This window comes from Pistacia vera, unplaced genomic scaffold (assembly GCF_008641045.1).
Source record: "Pistacia vera cultivar Batoury unplaced genomic scaffold, PisVer_v2 Contig254, whole genome shotgun sequence".
NCBI classification, from domain to species: domain Eukaryota; kingdom Viridiplantae; phylum Streptophyta; class Magnoliopsida; order Sapindales; family Anacardiaceae; genus Pistacia; species Pistacia vera.
The window spans coordinates 168,879-190,129 of record NW_022196062.1 but is presented as its reverse complement, the minus strand read 5'-3'; the positions used below and the strand labels follow the sequence as shown (position 1 = coordinate 190,129).

Here is a 21,251-nt window from a genome sequence, read left to right as displayed (position 1 = left end):
ACTTTTTTAGGCATAACAATTATTTTTTTAGATCAGGGTGTCTAGGCCAGTTTATGCGCATCTCAATTAATTTTTCGGGACCTTGAAAATACCGATCAGATAAGAGCTCTGATGACCACCCTTATTAGCAACTAGTGAGAGACTCGAATTCAGATACACCTCAGCGTCTCTGTCAAGTCACTCGCATTTGGAATATTCAAACTTATGCTTATATATATATTCCAACTACTTAATTTCAGATTATCTTATGGCTAGTGGTTCATTTGTACCATCTAAGTAACGTATTAAGACGTAATCCCTGGTCGAAGAGAAAACAAAAATCATAAATATGCACAAGCCAATCATTTACAAATTAATTTGACAACAAAAATGCATATTAAACTTCAACCTAAATTTAAACTGAGCGGTGTTTACCAGTCAACTCTCACGGTCTAAACATTTGTATGAAAGAGGCTGCACTATCCATTACTTCTCACAGATCAATGTCCTTGATAAACTTTACAAATCCATGCCATCCTCTTTACCCGGTTGATCTAAATGCAGAATTGTTATGCAATGGCTATGGAAGAAACTACCGGTGCAACATATGCGACTAACTAGCGCATGCACGAATGTTGCGCCACGGGTCCTCAATATCTCCAATCACACGTCCACCCCAAGCACAAATTGTCCCTCATATGCCTCCCGGTGGCCGGGCGGCCCTGCAAACTATGCGGCGATTTCGTCTAGGGGCTCTGCTGTGCCTGCCAAAAATGTACTTTCTATGTGCATCCACTTTGCACCCAATTGCCAAAAGAAATAATGCAGATGATTCACCCATTTCATGCTTTGACACTTGAGGATTCGAAGCCTAGTGTTTGTTTGGTTTGCCGACACCCTTGTTTAGCGTGGCGATACACTTGCAAGAAGTGTGACGTGCACATCCATATGGAGTGTGTTAATTATTCTGCAAACTTTTGCGATCTAAAGAAACAACCGGTAGGCCCTTCGTGGGCTTCTCCGTCGCCATATGTGTACTATCCCAGTGGAACGATGCCTCCTTTTCATAACCAGCAGGCTGAAAGCAGTGGAAGTAATGGAGGGTACTTTGGGAAGAAGATATACTCTGTTGTGGCTGGCCTTGCGGCTAATGTGATTGTTGCTTCTGTCACTGGAATTCCTGCATTTCCGTTTCTTTGAAAGTTCTTGGTGTTTGTAAGCGTTTGATGATTCGTATGCAATTTGTTTTTTAATCCGACTTTTAATGTGAGCTGAAATATGAATTGCTACTGAGATGTAAACTCAAAAGATGAATCATATTTGGCTTCGTTTGGTTCAAAATTTTGGGTTTTTGGGAAAAGTTTTTTGAAAAAAGTAAAAAAAAAGTTGAATTGGGCGGGTATTATGACGTAAGATTTATAAATTAATAAAATACCCCTTATGTTTATTTTTTTACAAAATACCCTATATAATAAAACATTAAAAGTTAACAAAAACACCCCCAACCCACCCTCAAATACAGACAGTCGGCCACCAACACCGGAGGGTGACCGGAGTCGTCGTATCGGCGCATGACTGGCTGGATTTTGCCGGTCGTGCGCCGATATGGCCTTTTTCGGCCAGATCTGGCCGTATTTGCTCGTCAATGACGACCAACAAACGGTTGTCGTTGATGAACGACGACCGTTTGTTGGCCATCGTTACAGACTGTTACGGCCAAAGATCTAGCCGTCAACAGCCAGATCTTTGGCCTTAGATCTGGCCTTTTCTGGCCAGATCTACCGTGGATCTGCCCGAAAAAGGCTAGATCGGTGCACTACCGGCCAGATTCAGCCGGTAGTGCCCCATCCTACCAGATTCCGGCCATTTTCCGACAGTGGTGGCCGGAATCTGGTAAATGTGGATTACTGCGGTGTTTTTGCAATTTTTTAAAAAATATTTAGGGGTATTTAATTAAATTAACAAATTTAAGAGGTTTAAAAAAAGTTGAATAATATTGAGAGTAGTATTCCCAAAAACTATAGTTCTTATCAACTCTTGGAAAGATGGTCCAACATGGCCTTTGACTTCTGAGTTCGAGTACCCCTATACATTAATAAGGGTAGTCATTAGGGGGATTTACCCAGTTGTTTACTCAGGATCCTCAAAGATTAGTTGAGGTGCACACAAACTGGTTTGGACATCCTAGTCACCAAAAAGAAAAAAAAAACTCTTGCAAAGATCAATTAAATATAATAATAATAGGAAAATTAAATCGCCTTAACTTGACAAATTAGATGGTTTATTTATCAACTTATTTCATACAAAAAAATCAAGTGGTGTTACTCAAAAGAGGTTAAATTAAAAGTCGCATGCATGATGATACTTTCAACTCATGTTTAAAGTTGTCCAACAACTGAAGGATTATCTTATCTTAATTATACATATATGTTAATATTTAAAATAATTGTTGTTATGCAAAAATGCAACAACCAGTCGTGCCCAATCGACTTTGTCAGGACTGGATATGATGTGTGCATGATTACGAATAATCAGTTAGAAAATCCACAACGAAAAAACAAAGAAGATTTTTAAAGTGGTTTGACGAGTTATAATCAAGTCTACGTTCACTATTATCTTATTGCTTTATAATTGGCTTACTATTAGAGTGATTACAGAGGAAAATGTGTAAAAACGAGAATAAACTCTCTCTCTCTCTCTCTCTATAAATGGGTTTTCTGTTTGAGTGTGAATAATCCATCCCCAAAACAGAGGCGGTTTCTCCCTTTTACACACCACTTGACAGTGGTTGGGAGTTGTTATGGAGTGAATTACACGCATAATCCTCCAATCTAAGTCAAACTCCCCATGCTTAAATCTGAACACCCATGCTTGAGACAGATAATCTTGCTAGAGAAGTCATCTACTGTGGGAGTGACACAGGCAAGTTTGACCATTAGATCTTGACATGGTGTAGAGGACGGGTGACACGAATTTGATTGTCCAAAAGACTTGCACAATGGAAAATGTCACACCCACAATCTCTTCTCATAAATTTTCTCTTACAACTTTGATGTGGCAGCTCGCAATTGGTCAACTCATAATAGGTCCTACTTAGGTCCCATATAATAAATTATAGCTAACCAATTACGAATTGTCATGTCGAGATTGTAAGAAAAAATAGTGGGTGTAACATTACTCTAATAATAATATCTTAGGGTGCATTTGGTTCAATATTTGTATCCATATTCCCAGTCCTATTCCCCAAATATTGTTTACCACATTATTCTAGAAATATTACTATATTTTTTTAATTACTTTTAGACCCCTTAAGTTTATTAATTTCATAAATACCCTCAGAAAAAAAGTTTAAAAATTAACAAAAACATCCCCATCAACCCATGCTTGCCAGATTCTAGCAGCCACCGTTGGTGGTAGCCGGAATCTGTACAACGGCCTACCTGCCGACCAGAATCCAGAAATGGCCTGTAGTTCACCGATTTGGCCGTCGTTGACGGTCAACAACAGCCAAATCTTGGTCATCGTTGATAAAAAACGATGACCATATCTTTGGCCATCGCTGACGGCCAAAGATGGACTTCTTTAGCCTTTTCCAGTCGTCAACGACCACATTTGGCTGTAGATCTGGCCTTTTCCGGCCAGATTCGTGGTGGATCTGGCCAGAAAAGGCCATAGCGAGGCGTTACGACACAGATCCGACTGGTCTGTGTCGTAATGAAATTTTTTGATCAGATTCTGACGGTGGTGGCTGAAATCTGACACTGCGGGTGATGAGGGTGTTTTTGTCATTTTATATATTAAGGTCTTTAATTAAATTAGCAAATCTAAGGGCTTTTTCATAAATTTTTAAAGTTTATCTCGTAATACTCTTCTATCCAATTACTTAATATTATTCCTAAAATTCTATCCAAAATAATCATTCAAACGCACCCTGAAATAGCTCGAATCAGGTTCTTTGAAACAATATTTTTATATGCTATCAACTAGTATTTAGAAATTTCGACAAAGGATTAATAATTAAAAAAGAAAAACAATATATAACCCAAACACGGTTGTATTAGGTGAACGAGAAGCATTTAATGGCTACTGCACTTTTTGACTTTGTTGATTTCAACAGTTATATATTTATTAATTATTAGTCCTATATCGGTAAACTTTATGATACGTCATAAACATGTCATATAATAATAAGAACCATATAACTTAATGTTACATAAATATTATATAAACTTTCATATCACATCACGTAATACTCATATAATATGTTATGTAACTTTGTACAAATTCTTACGTAACATTATAAATAGCATTACCCTTTTGCCTATTTATTTTAATTAGGGTTTTCAGTTTTCTTAACCCCAATGTATAATTTTTAATTATAAAGAATTTTATTCATATAAATATTAAAATATATATATATATTCGATATCATCAAAGTTTTGCATATGATTATATATATACTTACACTTTTACATGTTGATTATCCTCACTATTATAGTATTATAATTCTTGGATTTTGGATTCAAAGCATTATAATATTTAAGCAAAAACTAATTTTATATTTTTATGTACAGTATTTAATATTTATCCATTTATTTATTCTAAAAAATATCTTATACAAGCCACTGAGATGTAGCCACCTCTAACAAAGATGTCATGGCCTATGAAAAGCCCATCCATTGAGTCCAAGAGGCCCATATTAACTGTAAAGTAACAAACCCGTGTGCCCATTCTCAATCGTGGCGTAAAAGCTTCTCATTTTTCTTTACTTTATCAGAGGCAGCACCAACACCAAAACCGGTCTGTCAGTAGGTCAGCTTCTCTCTCTTTCGTCTTCTCTGTTAACTTCCACACTACGAAAAACCTAACGCCTCTCGAAAAACCTCAACCTCAACATCAACCTCACTCGAATCTCGATCCACTTCATTTCTCAAATCCACAATGCATCTCTGAACTATACCTTCAACAACAACACTAACAAATTCTTCTTCGATCTCTCTCTCCATGGACGACTCCTATAGTAACATCTCTTCAACCCAGTTGCTCGGTTCAGTTCCCGTAAGCACTCTTAAATTTCATTGTTATAACTATTATTACTTGTTTTCTTATTTTTTTACATTTTCTGCTTTTTATCTTTTTTCAAAATTTTTGTAATTCGATAAATTCAAAGTGATCTAGAGTAATCTAGTTATTGGTCTAATTTATTTTGAGTATTAATTAGTTGTTTTAGTAATTAACTAATTCAATTGTATATATTACGGTTTGGGGCTATTTCTGGAAAGTATTAATGGCGTACTGTTAGTAAGTTATGTCCTGTAGTAGCTAGACAATTTTGTTTTATAAATAAGGTAATAAAGTTTAAGTTTCATTTTGTCTTCTCTGAAGTTTAGTCTAGGTATTGAGGACCTCCTAAACGGAAGGTCTCTAATGAATTTCGGGACTTTTACGACTTCAGCAGAGGTTGATGAAGTTTCTCGTTTAAATTGCTATTATTGTGATGTCGGATGAGGATCTTGATTTCAGTGCTTTGCTTGTTAAAGTTTCAAAATGGGTTTTGTAAGTGCTTAATTCTGATTGTTTCTGTTTTTCGTGTTTGTAGGCCGTTGTTGGTGAAGAAAATAAAAACACAAACTATGAGGGTATGGTATATCATATGTGAATTTTTTGGGTTGCAATTTGAATTGCTTTTTGTTTATATATGCAGTTAAATTGATATGGATTGAGAAAACAATCTTGTTATTCATTTGCAGTCCCTGAAGCAAATATGCAGACATTTCCCCCAAATAATGGAGGAGCAGGAGGAGGAAGTAGGCAAGGTTATCAAACTCTTGGAAGTCCAACTGGTATGTTTTTCTTGTAGTTGATTTCATTATATGGAAGTTTTAATGATAAGATCTAGCTAAGTTTCCTGACATGAATGATTAGAAGCTTTCTTGCGACCTTTCTGAAAAATGTGTTTTTTTTATACTCATAAAGGCAATTTGGTGGTTGATACTAAAATGCAGCTCTTGCTTGTCATAGTATCACAAAAATTGAATATTCGTGACAATTGTTTTGGAGCATACTAAGAAACTTACAAAAAGAATTATGTTTTAGTTACCTATATTTTTACTAGTTCTTTGTAATTTGAAGCTACTGAAAATTTGGAGGATCATTTTCATGTTTTTATCTTCCAATTACGTAAAATAAATGTTTTGTGGGTATGATGGTGGATAAATGTTTTGTGTTTTGCTGTAGTCTTAACATTTGAATTCATTGTTTTAAATCGCATAGTTATTGATAGGATGAAATTGGACTTCTATGACTAATTATAGTGATGCATATAATTTTAACTTCTATCTTTTAATTGTTATGAGGAATAGAAGCTTGGTTGTGGAGCTTATTAGTTGTTAGATTCAAATTGGTTGTTGTAGTTTTTAACATGGAACTGGTTCTGTTGTGTATAGTGAACCAACAAAGTTTACATTGTAGATATAAGGGATTGACTTGTGTGAAAGGATTTTACAATGTAAGATGGTGAAAGGAAAACTAGCTCAATGACAAAACCTATGTTTCTTGGTTCTTAATATCAATAGATCACAACCTTTTGTATGTTTCTCTGAGTCTCTTAGATTTCTACTAAACTTTGTTTAAGTAGTTATTTAGCTGCATATGCCCTGTGAACATGGGATTTCTTGTGAGGGTTATTGGCTACAGCCAGCATATATTTCAGTTTTCTTGGATTAATGGACAGACTGAATTATGTTATTTTGTGTGAGACTAGAGGCTGGATAAAATCCTCTTATCTGACTGTATGGTTGCATTAAATGGGAACATGGAAGGGCTATTCTGAAGTTTCTATATGGCATGGGTTAGGAGGGCATTGGAAGAAGATGAAAGTGGTCAATTTTCCATAGTTTCTTGTCGTTGTTAGTAGTTAGTGTGTCCCAGGATTATCCTTTCAGGTGGGTTTTGATATTTTCTGAAATCATTATCAGAAGTGTTTAATTTTTGTTACAGTTACATGCAAATCAGTGATTGTATATGTTACCATGGGTTTATTAATTCTTACAGACAATGATACTATGTCACCTTCCCATTTAACAATCTATCTGTCCTTGTGCCCATGCAGAAGGATTTGAGCAACAACCAGCAAACAATTGGAGGGGAGTATTTAATGTCGCATCATACCAGCAATATTTTAATGTGGATACAGACATTGTTGTAAACAGATTGATGAGTTCTTTGTACCCTTTTACTGGAGATTTTTTCAGCAAGATCGACGCTAACCCTGATCTGTGAGTTATGCAATTTTCACTTTCTATTTCTATCCTAATGTTGAAACAGATGGTCAATCTTTTGTTAGATCCATTGCAGTGGAGCTAGAGGTCTAGGGATCAGGGCCTCATACCAACCCTGGCAGTGAATCATTTAATTTGTTCTTCTCTATGGGGAAGGGTGGGGTATGGTGCATGGATAAAAAAAGATGGTCAATGGTTTGCTGTTATTACAAAAACATATTTTCCGGAGAGAAGTTTATTAAATTGTATACGTGTAAAATTTTCAGGGGTAAGGTAGTACATTGAGGGTATGCATGACAAAGTTGGGAGAGTGTGAAAGCAAAAAAAACTAGGAGCTTATGGATCAACACTAAAATCTGGTTATTAAACTTCGTACAACTGCGGTGTTTCTCCAAATATGAAACATAATATTGCAAAGAGTAATGCTACATTTACATCACTCTTTTACACCATTTTCATTACATCATGATATGACATATGCCACAACCACACAAATTCTATTATAATATTAAAAATTAAAAATAATTAAAAATTTGTGTGATGAAAATAGTGTAAAAGAGTGGTGTAAATATAGTATTACTCTATTGCAAATCACATATTACTAGTCAGGATATTGTGGCAGTACCTTTTTTCTGCATATGCAAAATAAGAGGTTGTGAATCATCAATTGGTTTGTTTGTATTAGTCTTTGTTGTCATCGACAATTCGACATATAGAGAAATCAATCTCTGTCAGCTTTCATAGTGGAACAAACAATTTGGCACTTAAAGAAGGACATAAATTAGAACTATGGAGGAAACATTGTATCTATTTTTTTTTTTTTTTCGTTTGTTGACAATCTAATGTCTGATGACTGATATTGCATTGGAATCTAATATGATGGTTCACTGTGTATCAAATTTTTTTTTTTTGTTTGATATGTTAGATATGGGCTTATCTGGATCTCCACTACATTGGTATTTGTGCTAGCTTCACTTGGAAACTGTGGCACGTACCTCATGGAAAAACATACTAGCAGCAGTACTTCTTGGAGCTTTGATGTCAACTATATAAATGTGGCAGCAAGTGTAATCTACGGTTATGCAATTTTGGTGCCACTTGCATATTACTTTTTGATTCAGTATATGGGTTCACATGCTAGCCTTGTTCGATTTTGGTGCCTGTGGGGATATTCTCTCTTTGTCTTTATTGTGAGCTCTGTGAGTATTTGCATTTTGCTGAAAAGTCCTCTCTCTCTCTTTTAAATAAAACATTCTCTTTCACTCTCTTCAAAAGGACAACAACCTGAGAACAGAGTTTTCTTGTATAATGTTAACACTGGAATTATCATTCATTCTTTCAACAAATTACCTTTAGAAATATTACTTACAACATTAGGCCCTTTCTTGTTATGTTGAAACCATTTAAATTCTGCTAGTACATTAAAAAAAAAAATTGTTGTTTTTCAATATCACTACAATTGTCTAACGTATACTTTATGCTATATTTTCAGTTTTTACTTCTTGTCCCCGTTGAGTTTCTCCGGTGGGTGATCATACTGATCGCTGGTACCGTCTCATCTTGCTTTGTTGCCTTGAACCTGAGATCTTATATAGAGGGGAATGATCTCACAATACTGGTGGTTGCTTCCTTCTTTTTGCAAATGGCTCTGGCAGTCTTCATCAAGGCCTGGTTCTTTCCATAGCCTCGTCTCTGAGATCTAATTTTGAACCCGCTGTTTGCTTGTTCGTGGGAATTAACTGTATGATAGCCTTGGAGGAATCTGGATTTTGTTTGGAAGCGTAATTTCTATATGTTTTGAGATTGGTGATTTGGAATGGTCACACTATAGTTCAGTTAAAATAGTTTGAAACATGGTACATGAATTGTGAATAAGAAAAAAGGAAAATCCTCCTAGGAGAAGTGCTTCTGAATGAGTAAAGTTAAAGTACTAGTTCTAATTTTGCTTGGGTGGTGTTGGACTACAGCTTTTAGAAGACCAACATCATCTCAAACAAAAGGAAAGACCAAATTTTACGTAGGAGTAATGGTAGATCTTCCTCGTCTGAACTTTAGTTGTGTAATATGGTAAACTTTTAGTTAGTAATTGCTCTCAGAGTTCTTTCTAATATGGTAATAATATAATGTTAGTTTCTTTTTAACATGGTAACAGTGAATTTGTAAGTGCCCCGTTGAATTCAATAATGTTAGATGTATAAAGAAATCTCACTCAAATTTCTATACAAAAAGTGACGTGGAAGAAAATAGTATTGCTCTTTTGAATTTGGCCGTGGGAAGTTCGAAAGGGTAAATGATCATGGAAAATATTCTTAATTCTGATTTATTATTTTTACTTTATTATCTTAATCTTATCCCCAGTGATAAAATATTAATAATTTTAAACGTGAATATGGTGGATGAGGTTACAATAATTGAGTCTGAAGTAAAAATTGTGTCCACACGAGCGGATATAGCCAACAAAACGAACTTGCCAAGTAAAATTCTACACCACTAACTGGTCTTATGAATTATAACATTAAACTATTGAGAAGAAAAAAACCATTCAATAAAAACTCAATCACGTTGATCACAAAACTATTCGGTCACAGTCATAACATGATTGATTGATTGAATTTTTATTGTTTAGCAACAGCCAATTGACCAATGAACTACCTGACACATGTCACTTAAAAAAAAAATCCACTATCCGCTGACCAGCCGCACAACACGGATCTCAACCTCTGCCTTAAATAATTCCATACCTTTTTGTCGTGTTTCCAAACCTACATCTACATACGCCGCGTATCATTTTAAGTGTTGTACAAACTCCTGCCTCCGGTCCCATCCCTCCTGTTACTTAAGCTTAACCAATCATTGCCTTCCACATTCTTCAGTCTCTTTCACCAGCTGCCTTACGTGGCATTGTCTTATTTGGGATAAAAAGCAGATTGTATCCTCCACGTTTTGGTGTCTGTACTCTGTACTGCTCGGTCTTGTTTCCAGGTGAAAGAGCGTTTGGCATCTTTGTGGTTGATCTTAAAAGGATCTTCCCTTGAAAGTTAAAAAATAAAAAAAAGAAAAAAAAGAAAAAAAACCCTCCCTGAATGCCAACTCCTCTTGTATCCACGATGAGTTGCAACGGTTATGCTCTAGACATGGACAACACTGATAACATGGATTCCTCTCGAGTATTTGTCAAAGATGTTAAGCGAATTGTTGTAAAGGTGTGTAAATATTCTCTTTCTTTCATCTTATTTGGTTCCATCAATGCACACCAGCTTCAGGGAAAAGCAACTTTTGTTTATGATAAAACTTTTAGTTATGCTAGTGGAATCTTTGGTTCATTAAAGGAAAGATTCCAGATTCTGAACTTTTGTTTGAATCGCGTCAGTGCTTTTAATCTTGATTATGAGATCAGTATTTTGTTAATTTTTTAAGCTTAACTGCCGATTCATATATTATATGAAACGACAAAAGATTGTCTTTCTATTTCTTAGTGTTTAGTCTTTGGTAATTTATGGATATGAGTGATATAAAATATGTTTCCAGATCGTGAATCATAAGTCTTAAGGGTTAGTTTCATAATTCCTGTATGTTAATGACAATCTAATGCGACAGAAATGATATATAATGAATGAAAGAGTGTACTAAAAAAAAGTTTAATTTATTTAACAAGGATAAACAGTATACTACAATAAAATAATTTGTATGTACGGTATGTATGTGTTACTTTTGTTTATTAAAATGTTAACTAGCTTTTTTGTTCAATTTATTGAAGGTTGGAACTGCTGTTGTTACTCGAGGTGATGGAAGATTAGCGCTCGGAAGACTAGGAGCGCTTTGTGAGCAAGTGAGATTGTAGATTTCTGTTCTTTGTTTGTCAATCTTGAAATTCGGGTATTTTTATTTTATAACTCGAAACGAAACTGCAGATTAAAGAGTTGAACTCACAAGGATATGAGATTGTTTTGGTGTCGTCAGGTGCTGTTGGCCTGGGTCGCCAGAGGCTTAAATACAGAAGACTAATCAACAGCAGGTCTTCATTTTGTCCTCTTTAATGTTCTTTTGTTAACATGTTGATATATGACTTTGAGGCTTTTGAATTTCAACATTGCCGGCAGTGTTGTCTCTTCACAAAATTAGTATTTTGCTTAAGTATATTGTGAATTCAGTGACATGCTTATGATGCAATAGCTTTTCATCTCTTACAGTTTTGCTGATCTTCAAAAACCACAAGTTGAGCTTGATGGGAAGGCCTGTGCAGCTGTTGGCCAAAACAGTATCATGGCTCTCTATGACACATTGTTTAGCGAGGTCCTTAAGAGATTTATATACTTTTTCTCTGTTTTGTAACTATGTTACAGCCTAATTAATTTGTTTCTTGGACCTTTGATCTAATTATGTAGGCTTTTTTTTTTTTTCAGCTGGATATGACATCTGCGCAACTTCTTGTGACAGATAATGACTTTAGGGATAAAGATTTCAGAAGGCAACTTAATGAAACTGTGAAATCTTTGTTATCTCTGAGGGTTGTTCCTGTATTTAATGAAAATGATGCTGTCAGTACAAGGAAAGCTCCATACGAGGCATTTTACTCTTCTTTATTTGCTGTTCATTGTGGGAATACTTCATTTACTTAATGACTAGGATTCATCTTTCCTTAATGTTTAAATTTTTTATTTTGTACTAACCTAATATAAAAATTGATATGATCTTTCTCATTCTTATAAATTGAGAGACAAAGGTTCTCTAATGTAGTACTCAATAATCCTTCAGCTATTATGGAAAAAGAAGCCCTGATAAGTGGATTATGACATTCCACGTTTTGAGAGGGGAAAGCTAAAGGAAGATAATTCTCTGTTTTTCAGAGAATAAGGAAAAATGTTGTTATTCATGCAATGAACTAGCATTTAGTCAACAACCAAAAAGTGAAACTGATTTGTATTTGCAATCACTTTTTGGAAAGTTTCATTTGGTTGTGGATATTAAATGTTGGGGTGCTTTCTTCTAGTTTGTGAACAAACCAGTAAATGGAAGAAACTTTACTGAGAGGTTCCTTCCTGAACTATATAATCTTTTATGAGGCTACCTTTAGATTATTGTAGGTTTTCAGATATATCTTTCATAGCTTTAAAGAGGACCTGTACTGTTTTATCCCTTTCTACTTTCCGCTAATTCCTTAATTGATGCATTTACTACTGTTACAGTTCTGATGATTTGCACTCTTTGCAGGACTCTTCTGGTATATTCTGGGATAATGATAGCTTAGCAGCCCTACTGGCTTTGGAGTTGAAAGCTGATCTTCTTGTTCTATTGAGTGATGTAGAGGGTCTTTACAGTGGCCCCCCAGCTGACCCAGAGTCAGAGCTCATTCAGACATACGTTAGGGAAAAGCATCAGTGTGAAATAACTTTTGGAGACAAGTCTAGAGTGGGAAGAGGAGGCATGACTGCCAAGGTAAAAGCTGCTGTCAATGCAGCTTATGCAGGCATCCCTGTGGTTATCACCAGGTATACTCCCCCTCTTATATCCTAAAATATACTTCAAAACTTAGTCATTTGCAAATTAAGGAACCAGAGTGACAATTATTTGGTGGATATTGTTGATATTTACCATGTGGATGTACTTTACAGGCTCCATACATTATATAATGTTTTACTTACAGGTTTCCACAAGTTAGCTAGTGCATGATAGTGCAATAATTTCCTTATATTTCTTTTGAAGTGGGTTTTCTGCTGAAAACATAATCAAAGTTCTGCAAGGAGAGGCTATTGGTACCCTTTTCCACCAAGATGCACATTTGTTGGTTGGAGACAATGAAGTAGGTGCTCGTGAGATGGCAGTTGCAGCGAGGGATTGTTCTAGACGACTTCAGGTAACATCGATTTGCATCATGCTTGAGAAGCTTGATAAGTTTATGTTAATTGGAAATCTCACATTTCTTCTGCAAGTAGAGAGGGCAGTATCTTCTACCCTTATAACTTCGTGCAAGACTTATGCTCTTGGTTTGCAACATTAATTACTGTGTAATACTCTACAGGCCTTGTCTTCGGAAGAGAGGAAAAAGATTTTGCTGGATATAGCTGATGCCTTGGAAGCTAATGAAAGCAAGATCATGGCTGAAAATGATGCTGATGTTGCAGCTGCACAAGAGGCTGGATATGATAAATCCCTGATATCTCGCCTGGCTCTGAAGCCAGAGAAGGCAAGACACTGCTGATGTATTTAACTATTTCTAATTTTTGTAGCTGCTTATTGCCGTTTATTCTGTCAATTTTTATTTTTTATTTTTAATTTTAAACTAATTCCCTATGTCTGATGTTAATTTGAAAATTTTCTCTATTTCTCAAATTGCACAAATTATGTTTTGAATGAAGTGTACTGTACTTGACAGATTTTAAGCCTTGCAAATAATATTCGTGTGCTTGCAAACATGGAGGACCCAATTGGTCATATATTGAAGAGAACCGAGGTAAAGAAAATACTCTTTCAAATATATTAATTATAGGTCTCTAGTACTGTGATGATTTACCAAGAGATGGAAAGTATTTGCTTCAAATCTTGACTTCTGCACTTAGTAAACAACTTGTTAAGTCTAATCGGGAAATTTTGAGACATATAAACTGCAGTCTGTACCTGAAACTATTCCTTGGCTATAAAAGGAAAATGTTATTACTTCTTGGACTAATTGTATAGAGATCTTCTGGACTATCAATATATCCTGGGTGTTGAATGTTAATCTGAGATGTTTCTGATGGATTTTGCATCAGCTTGCGGATGGACTTATCTTGGAGAAAACTTCATGTCCCTTGGGTGTTCTCCTGATTGTTTTTGAGTCTCGACCTGATGCACTAGTACAGGTAAATGTGATCCATTATTACAAATATCATTTATTACCAATGTTGTGTATCTGCTTTGTATTTTCCGTTTTATTTATTCATTATAATACCATTACTTTTTACTCATGATTTTAATAGATAGCTTCATTGGCAATCCGAAGTGGGAATGGGCTTTTGCTGAAAGGAGGAAAAGAGGCCAAGAAATCAAATGAAATATTGCATCAGGTTTGATATCTTAGTGTTAAATGATTGTTATGCAATATTCCGAGTGAAGTCATATCTAAAGTTCTGTCATTCATGTTTTAGATTATCACTGAAGCCATACCAGAAAAAGTTGGTGGAAGACTGATTGGACTCGTGACTTCAAGAGATGAGATTCCTGATCTGCTTAAGGTGGATGGATTTTTATTGATTAAAGCATGTCAATTTTGAGAATGATAGTTGATACCTTTAAGTTAACTCTGTGTCTTCCTTTATGTGCCAGCTTGATGATGTGATTGATCTTGTAATCCCAAGAGGAAGCAACAGACTTGTTACTCAAATCAAGGGATCAACTAAAATTCCTGTTCTAGGCCATGCTGGTGAGATATATAATCCATGGAATCTAGTTCATTGAATAGATGATTGCTCAATAGGAATCAACTAAAGATGCAATTTTGCTACTCAGATGGAATTTGCCATGTATATGTTGATAAATCTGCTAATATGGAGATGGTGAAGCAAATAGTTTTGGATGCAAAAATAGATTACCCTGCAGCCTGTAATGCAATGGTAATTTGTTTTGGTTATCGGCCACTGATATTTTTGATATGCTCTTTATAGTATTAGTTCAAGTTTAGATCTTAAGGTGTCAATGTTTTTGGCTCAAAATGTCAACTTGTCAGTGCTCCATCCTTTTTTTATGTTACCAGGAAACACTTCTTGTTCACAAGGATTTGGTGCCAACAGATGGGCTCAATGACCTTATCGTTAAACTCCGCATTGAAGGTATGGCTCCACATGCAAAAAGTAACATCTTGTGCTGATACCATTAGACTGAGATTTATCGAAAGGTACTGATGAACATCTCCTGCAGGTGTCACTTTATTTGGTGGCCCAAAGGCCAGCACCTTGCTTGGTGTTCCAGAGGCAAATTCATTACATTATGAGTACAACTCACTGGCATGCACCATTGAAGTTGTGGATGATGTATATGCAGCCATTGATCATATACATGAACATGGGAGGTATGTTCCTTTTTCCTTTCAGATCTAATGAATCATTATATTTCTCTCTATTTCTCACAAATTTGCACATGGCTATTTGAAAAACTTACATGGAGATGAATAATCAATCTTTTCTCTTTATTTCACAGTGGTCATACAGAATGCATCATAGCAGAAGACAAGGAAGCCGCCAAAGTTTTTCTACGCCGAGTAGACAGGTGAGCCAACTTCAATTTTCTTAGTTTTAAGACATTGGTTACCAGTCTTATTATTTGTTTCCCTTGGTGTTTTCTGTTTTTTCAGGTCATTGGCAGTAGGGTTTAATATGATATCAAAATAATAATTTGTTGTTGCTTATTTGGCAGCGCTGCTGTTTTCCATAATGCAAGCACAAGATTCTGTGATGGGGCTCGTTTTGGCCTTGGTGCTGAGGTATCATATCATCTAGCAGGTTACTCAATAAGTTTGATCAATTTGTTAAGAGTTCCTGTTCTCTCATAGTTGATTCTCTTTGGTATCTGACTAGGTTGGCATAAGCACAAGCCGGATTCATGCTCGTGGTCCAGTTGGAGTTGAAGGATTGTTAACTACTAGATGGTATGAATTTTTTGCTTACGACGTTAGTGCCATCATATAAGGTTTCTTGATGAGAGTATTTCCTCTTGGGATTGTTATTCTATTAATTATCACGTATTATATTGTTCATTTATTTCCAGAAGATTGTGCAGGGTCAGAAAATCTTGAATTAGTCTGTACAGGGTCTTAGTTATTATTGGATTTTGCATCTGCAGGATTCTTAAAGGAAGCGGACAAGTGGTGGATGGTGACAAGGGAGTGGATTATATTCACAAGGACATAGCTATTGAATCCGAAATTTACACTTAAAGATTTGCATCCCGCATACCAGTAGTAGTCTTTATGGGCTTTTGATATTGCTACGTCTTTTTTATTCATGTAGCAGCATTATTTTATAAGGTGCTGAAATATATTAGTCCTGATTCTGTATCCTTAGATTTGCTGTCCAATTCAATAAGCATTTTGTATCAGATTAGCAATATTAGCTACTTTACATTCTCATTCCCTTATCGGGACATATAATAAATTTAGCAGTTTAATGAATGATTTATATATTTTTTATGTGTAACCCTATTGCTTGGTAGGTTTTTTTTTTTTTCAGCTGGATATGACATCTGCGCAACTTCTTGTGACAGATAATGACTTTAGGGATAAAGATTTCAGAAGGCAACTTAATGAAACTGTGAAATCTTTGTTATCTCTGAGGGTTGTTCCTGTATTTAATGAAAATGATGCTGTCAGTACAAGGAAAGCTCCATACGAGGCATTTTACTCTTCTTTATTTGCTGTTCATTGTGGGAATACTTCATTTACTTAATGACTAGGATTCATCTTTCCTTAATGTTTAAATTTTTTATTTTGTACTAACCTAATATAAAAATTGATATGATCTTTCTCATTCTTATAAATTGAGAGACAAAGGTTCTCTAATGTAGTACTCAATAATCCTTCAGCTATTATGGAAAAAGAAGCCCTGATAAGTGGATTATGACATTCCACGTTTTGAGAGGGGAAAGCTAAAGGAAGATAATTCTCTGTTTTTCAGAGAATAAGGAAAAATGTTGTTATTCATGCAATGAACTAGCATTTAGTCAACAACCAAAAAGTGAAACTGATTTGTATTTGCAATCACTTTTTGGAAAGTTTCATTTGGTTGTGGATATTAAATGTTGGGGTGCTTTCTTCTAGTTTGTGAACAAACCAGTAAATGGAAGAAACTTTACTGAGAGGTTCCTTCCTGAACTATATAATCTTTTATGAGGCTACCTTTAGATTATTGTAGGTTTTCAGATATATCTTTCATAGCTTTAAAGAGGACCTGTACTGTTTTATCCCTTTCTACTTTCCGCTAATTCCTTAATTGATGCATTTACTACTGTTACAGTTCTGATGATTTGCACTCTTTGCAGGACTCTTCTGGTATATTCTGGGATAATGATAGCTTAGCAGCCCTACTGGCTTTGGAGTTGAAAGCTGATCTTCTTGTTCTATTGAGTGATGTAGAGGGTCTTTACAGTGGCCCCCCAGCTGACCCAGAGTCAGAGCTCATTCAGACATACGTTAGGGAAAAGCATCAGTGTGAAATAACTTTTGGAGACAAGTCTAGAGTGGGAAGAGGAGGCATGACTGCCAAGGTAAAAGCTGCTGTCAATGCAGCTTATGCAGGCATCCCTGTGGTTATCACCAGGTATACTCCCCCTCTTATATCCTAAAATATACTTCAAAACTTAGTCATTTGCAAATTAAGGAACCAGAGTGACAATTATTTGGTGGATATTGTTGATATTTACCATGTGGATGCACTTTACAGGCTCCATACATTATATAATGTTTTACTTACAGGTTTCCACAAGTTAGCTAGTGCATGATAGTGCAATAATTTCCTTATATTTCTTTTGAAGTGGGTTTTCTGCTGAAAACATAATCAAAGTTCTGCAAGGAGAGGCTATTGGTACCCTTTTCCACCAAGATGCACATTTGTTGGTTGGAGACAATGAAGTAGGTGCTCGTGAGATGGCAGTTGCAGCGAGGGATTGTTCTAGACGACTTCAGGTAACATCGATTTGCATCATGCTTGAGAAGCTTGATAAGTTTATGTTAATTGGAAATCTCACATTTCTTCTGCAAGTAGAGAGGGCAGTATCTTCTACCCTTATAACTTCGTGCAAGACTTATGCTCTTGGTTTGCAACATTAATTACTGTGTAATACTCTACAGGCCTTGTCTTCGGAAGAGAGGAAAAAGATTTTGCTGGATATAGCTGATGCCTTGGAAGCTAATGAAAGCAAGATCATGGCTGAAAATGATGCTGATGTTGCAGCTGCACAAGAGGCTGGATATGATAAATCCCTGATATCTCGCCTGGCTCTGAAGCCAGAGAAGGCAAGACACTGCTGATGTATTTAACTATTTCTAATTTTTGTAGCTGCTTATTGCCGTTTATTCTGTCAATTTTTATTTTTTATTTTTAATTTTAAACTAATTCCCTATGTCTGATGTTAATTTGAAAATTTTCTCTATTTCTCAAATTGCACAAATTATGTTTTGAATGAAGTGTACTGTACTTGACAGATTTTAAGCCTTGCAAATAATATTCGTGTGCTTGCAAACATGGAGGACCCAATTGGTCACGTATTGAAGAGAACCGAGGTAAAGAAAATACTCTTTCAAATATATTAATTATAGGTCTCTAGTACAGTGATGATTTACCAAGAGATGGAAAGTATTTGCTTCAAATCTTGACTTCTGCACTTAGTAAACAACTTTTTAAGTCTAATCGGGAAATTTTGAGACATATAAACTGCAGTCTGTACCTGAAACTATTCCTTGGCTATAAAAGAAAAATGTTATTACGTCTTGGACTAATTGTATAGAGATCTTCTGGACTATCAATATATCCTGGGTGTTGAATGTTAATCTGAGATGTTTCTGATGGATTTTGCATCAGCTTGCGGATGGACTTATCTTGGAGAAAACTTCATGTCCCTTGGGTGTTCTCCTGATTGTTTTTGAGTCTCGACCTGATGCACTAGTACAGGTAAATGTGATCCATTATTACAAATATCATTTATTACCAATGTTGTGTATCTGCTTTGTATTTTCCGTTTTATTTATTCATTATAATACCATTACTTTTTACTCATGATTTTAATAGATAGCTTCATTGGCAATCCGAAGTGGGAATGGGCTTTTGCTGAAAGGAGGAAAAGAGGCCAAGAAATCAAATGAAATATTGCATCAGGTTTGATATCTTAGTGTTAAATGATTGTTATGCAATATTCCGAGTGAAGTCATATCTAAAGTTCTGTCATTCATGTTTTAGATTATCACTGAAGCCATACCAGAAAAAGTTGGTGGAAGACTGATTGGACTCGTGACTTCAAGAGATGAGATTCCTGATCTGCTTAAGGTGGATGGATTTTTATTGATTAAAGCATGTCAATTTTGAGAATGATAGTTGATACCTTTAAGTTAACTCTGTGTCTTCCTTTATGTGCCAGCTTGATGATGTGATTGATCTTGTAATCCCAAGAGGAAGCAACAGACTTGTTACTCAAATCAAGGGATCAACTAAAATTCCTGTTCTAGGCCATGCTGGTGAGATATATAATCCATGGAATCTAGTTCATTGAATAGATGATTGCTCAATAGGAATCAACTAAAGATGCAATTTTGCTACTCAGATGGAATTTGCCATGTATATGTTGATAAATCTGCTAATATGGAGATGGTGAAGCAAATAGTTTTGGATGCAAAAATAGATTACCCTGCAGCCTGTAATGCAATGGTAATTTGTTTTGGTTATCGGCCACTGATATTTTTGATATGCTCTTTATAGTATTAGTTCAAGTTTAGATCTTAAGGTGTCAATGTTTTTGGCTCAAAATGTCAACTTGTCAGTGCTCCATCCTTTTTTTATGTTACCAGGAAACACTTCTTGTTCACAAGGATTTGGTGCCAACAGATGGGCTCAATGACCTTATCGTTAAACTCCGCATTGAAGGTATGGCTCCACATGCAAAAAGTAACATCTTGTGCTGATACCATTAGACTGAGATTTATCGAAAGGTACTGATGAACATCTCCTGCAGGTGTCACTTTATTTGGTGGCCCAAAGGCCAGCACCTTGCTTGGTGTTCCAGAGGCAAATTCATTACATTATGAGTACAACTCACTGGCATGCACCATTGAAGTTGTGGATGATGTATATGCAGCCATTGATCATATACATGAACATGGGAGGTATGTTCCTTTTTCCTTTCAGATCTAATGAATCATTATATTTCTCTCTATTTCTCACAAATTTGCACATGGCTATTTGAAAAACTTACATGGAGATGAATAATCAATCTTTTCTCTTTATTTCACAGTGGTCATACAGAATGCATCATAGCAGAAGACAAGGAAGCCGCCAAAGTTTTTCTACGCCGAGTAGACAGGTGAGCCAACTTCAATTTTCTTAGTTTTAAGACATTGGTTACCAGTCTTATTATTTGTTTCCCTTGGTGTTTTCTGTTTTTTCAGGTCATTGGCAGTAGGGTTTAATATGATATCAAAATAATAATTTGTTGTTGCTTATTTGGCAGCGCTGCTGTTTTCCATAATGCAAGCACAAGATTCTGTGATGGGGCTCGTTTTGGCCTTGGTGCTGAGGTATCATATCATCTAGCAGGTTACTCAATAAGTTTGATCAATTTGTTAAGAGTTCCTGTTCTCTCATAGTTGATTCTCTTTGGTATCTGACTAGGTTGGCATAAGCACAAGCCGGATTCATGCTCGTGGTCCAGTTGGAGTTGAAGGATTGTTAACTACTAGATGGTATGAATTTTTTGCTTACGACGTTAGTGCCATCATATAAGGTTTCTTGATGAGAGTATTTCCTCTTGGGATTGTTATTCTATTAATTATCACGTATTATATTGTTCATTTATTTCCAGAAGATTGTGCAGGGTCAGAAAATCTTGAATTAGTCTGTACAGGGTCTTAGTTATTATTGGATTTTGCATCTGCAGGATTCTTAAAGGAAGCGGACAAGTGGTGGATGGTGACAAGGGAGTGGATTATATTCACAAGGACATAGCTATTGAATCCGAAATTTACACTTAAAGATTTGCATCCCGCATACCAGTAGTAGTCTTTATGGGCTTTTGATATTGCTACGTCTTTTTTATTCATGTAGCAGCATTATTTTATAAGGTGCTGAAATATATTAGTCCTGATTCTGTATCCTTAGATTTTCTGTCCAATTCAATAAGCATTTTGTATCAGATTAGCAATATTAGCTACTTTACATTCTCATTCCCTTATCGGGACATATAATAAATTTAGCAGTTTAATGAATGATTTATATATTTTTTATGTGTAACCCTATTGCTTGGTATGTTGTGACTGTA

At 35.6% G+C, this 21,251-nt stretch overlaps 3 protein-coding genes across 3 annotated transcripts; all 3 read left to right on the top strand.

The window, feature by feature from the left end:
• Positions 1–4,729: 4,729 nt before the first annotated feature.
• On the top strand, positions 4,730–9,118 carry LOC116132505 (protein YIPF1 homolog). Its single transcript, XM_031418172.1, has 6 exons — positions 4,730–5,037; positions 5,579–5,618; positions 5,730–5,822; positions 7,091–7,256; positions 8,185–8,458; positions 8,752–9,118. Exons 1-6 carry the CDS (start codon positions 4,984–4,986, stop codon positions 8,941–8,943), a joined length of 819 nt encoding a protein of 272 aa, XP_031274032.1. The 5' UTR covers positions 4,730–4,983; the 3' UTR covers positions 8,944–9,118.
• Positions 9,119–10,221: 1,103 nt separating this feature from the next.
• Positions 10,222–16,419, top strand: LOC116132462 (delta-1-pyrroline-5-carboxylate synthase-like). The gene is made up of 20 exons (XM_031418120.1): positions 10,222–10,462; positions 11,017–11,088; positions 11,171–11,274; positions 11,450–11,552; positions 11,663–11,824; positions 12,471–12,748; positions 12,963–13,113; positions 13,279–13,443; positions 13,633–13,710; positions 14,009–14,098; positions 14,216–14,302; positions 14,384–14,470; positions 14,562–14,658; positions 14,745–14,848; positions 14,989–15,064; positions 15,153–15,303; positions 15,432–15,500; positions 15,648–15,714; positions 15,809–15,879; positions 16,074–16,419. Exons 1-20 carry the CDS (start codon positions 10,343–10,345, stop codon positions 16,165–16,167), a joined length of 2,226 nt encoding a protein of 741 aa, XP_031273980.1. The 5' UTR covers positions 10,222–10,342; the 3' UTR covers positions 16,168–16,419.
• On the top strand, positions 16,201–21,216 carry LOC116132514 (delta-1-pyrroline-5-carboxylate synthase-like). Its single transcript, XM_031418177.1, has 17 exons — positions 16,201–16,204; positions 16,443–16,621; positions 17,268–17,545; positions 17,760–17,910; positions 18,076–18,240; positions 18,430–18,507; positions 18,806–18,895; positions 19,013–19,099; positions 19,181–19,267; positions 19,359–19,455; positions 19,542–19,645; positions 19,786–19,861; positions 19,950–20,100; positions 20,229–20,297; positions 20,445–20,511; positions 20,606–20,676; positions 20,871–21,216. The coding sequence occupies exons 1-17, from the start codon at positions 16,201–16,203 to the stop codon at positions 20,962–20,964; spliced, it is 1,848 nt and encodes a 615-aa protein (XP_031274037.1). The 3' UTR covers positions 20,965–21,216.
• The last annotated feature ends 35 nt before the right edge of the window (positions 21,217–21,251 follow it).